Source organism: Prionailurus bengalensis, chromosome D1 (genome assembly GCF_016509475.1).
Source record: "Prionailurus bengalensis isolate Pbe53 chromosome D1, Fcat_Pben_1.1_paternal_pri, whole genome shotgun sequence".
NCBI lineage: Eukaryota > Metazoa > Chordata > Mammalia > Carnivora > Felidae > Prionailurus > Prionailurus bengalensis.
Genome location: NC_057346.1, coordinates 62,772,646 through 62,774,438, shown reverse-complemented (window position 1 = coordinate 62,774,438; position 1,793 = coordinate 62,772,646). Strand labels below are relative to the sequence as shown.

The 1,793-nt window shown below is 39.4% G+C and overlaps 1 protein-coding gene across 1 annotated transcript; it reads left to right on the top strand.

Moving 5' to 3' along the window:
* Positions 1–284: 284 nt before the first annotated feature.
* Positions 285–1,223, top strand: LOC122482621 (olfactory receptor 52E8). The gene has a single exon (XM_043578935.1). It carries the CDS (start codon positions 285–287, stop codon positions 1,221–1,223), a length of 939 nt encoding a protein of 312 aa, XP_043434870.1.
* Positions 1,224–1,793: the final 570 nt, after the last annotated feature.

Genomic DNA, 1,793 nt, shown 5'->3' with positions numbered 1-1,793 from the left:
CTTTAGCTATCACTCCTACCACATCACATAACTATCAATTTATTGTTGGGAGTGAGAACATTTAAGATACAGTCTTTTGGCAATTTTGAAGTATATAATATGGTATTGTTAGCTAAAATAATTATTTAACTTCTTTCTGAAAAAGAGTAAGGGAAGATAAAAGTGCTTTTTGCATTTTACTAGGAATCTAGACAAAGGGAGAAGAGGAGAAGAATTCACTAATGAGAAGTCAATAATTGTCTCTGATGTGCACAAAGAATTGTGCAAACACTGCAGCAGAAAGAATGGCTATGCCTAATGACACCCAGTTCCATCCTTCTTCGTTCTTCCTCCTGGGTATCCCAGGGCTAGAAGATGTGCACGTCTGGATTGGATTTCCCTTTTTCTTTGTGTATCTTGTTGCACTCTTGGGGAACGCTGCTGTCCTGTTTGTGATCCAGACTGAGCATAGTCTCCATGAGCCCATGTACTACTTCCTGGCCATGTTGGACTCCATCGACCTGGGCTTGTCCACAGCCACCATCCCCAAAATGCTGGGCATCTTCTGGTTCAGCCTCAGGGATATATCTTTTGAAAGCTGCCTTTCCCAGATGTTCTTCATCCACTTCTTCACTGCCATGGAGAGCATTGTGTTGGTGGCCATGGCCTTTGACCGCTATGTTGCCATTTGTAAACCCCTTCGGTACACCATGATCCTCACCAGCAAAATCATCAGCCTCATTGTAGGCATGGCTATTCTGAGGAGCCTGTGCATGGTGGCCCCTCTGGTATTTCTCCTCCTGAGGCTGCCCTTCTGTGGGCACTATATCATCCCTCATACCTACTGTGAACACATGGGCATTGCTCGCCTGGCCTGTGCCAGCATCAAAGTTAACATAATATTTGGTCTTGGGGATATGTCTATTTTATTATTGGATGTGCTCCTTATAATTCTGTCCTATGTCAGGATCCTCTATGCTGTCTTCTGCCTGCCTTCCTGGGAGGCCCGGTTCAGAGCTCTCAACACCTGTGGCTCTCACATTGGTGTTATCTTAGCCTTTTTCACACCAGCATTTTTCTCTTTCTTGACACACCGATTTGGCCACAACATCCCCCAATATATCCACATCCTCTTAGCCAACCTATATGTGGTTGTTCCGCCAGCTCTCAATCCTGTAATCTATGGGGTCAGGACCAAGCAGATTAAGGAGCAGGTTTTGAGGATCTTTTTAAAAGACAGTTAACCATTGGTAGTCTTAGAATTACAGTTCATATTTGCTCCCTTTGCTCATTAAAAGGGGGTTATTGTCTAAAAAGAGACGTAGCAAAGGTGAATATGAACAGTAATAACATTTCTTTCTCTATAATCCTTTGAGTTTAAAGATAATAAATTTATTGGTGATAATCTTACAATTTGTAATTATTACATCTCTTACAAAGTGCTTATATTTATACTATTTGATAATCAAGGTAGTTCTGTAAAGTAGTTGCCATATTCACAAATTTTCAAATGAAAGTTTGATGCTTAGGATCGCTAAAAGATTCATCTGAAAATTCAACTATTTGTGAGAAGTAGATTATTAACTCAGGTAGTTTTAGAATCACCAGAAGAAATATGAAGGCAACAGAGTGGAATTTGTTCAGGGATTTTAGATAATTTTGGTGACAGAATTCTTGAAATAATAACAATGAAATTATTTAACTCATTAGGATATACTGTTGTAAATAATCTACTTACATTAACACACCTATTTCTTGTGTGAATTCTATGATGTGGCTGCTGTTAATATTTGCATTTTCATATAAGTAAACTA

What these genes read in the sequence shown, in the direction of transcription:
- LOC122482621 (XM_043578935.1), top strand. Translation starts at nt 285, where the DNA reads ATGGCTATGCCTAATGACACCCAGTTCCATCCTTCTTCGTTCTTCCTC.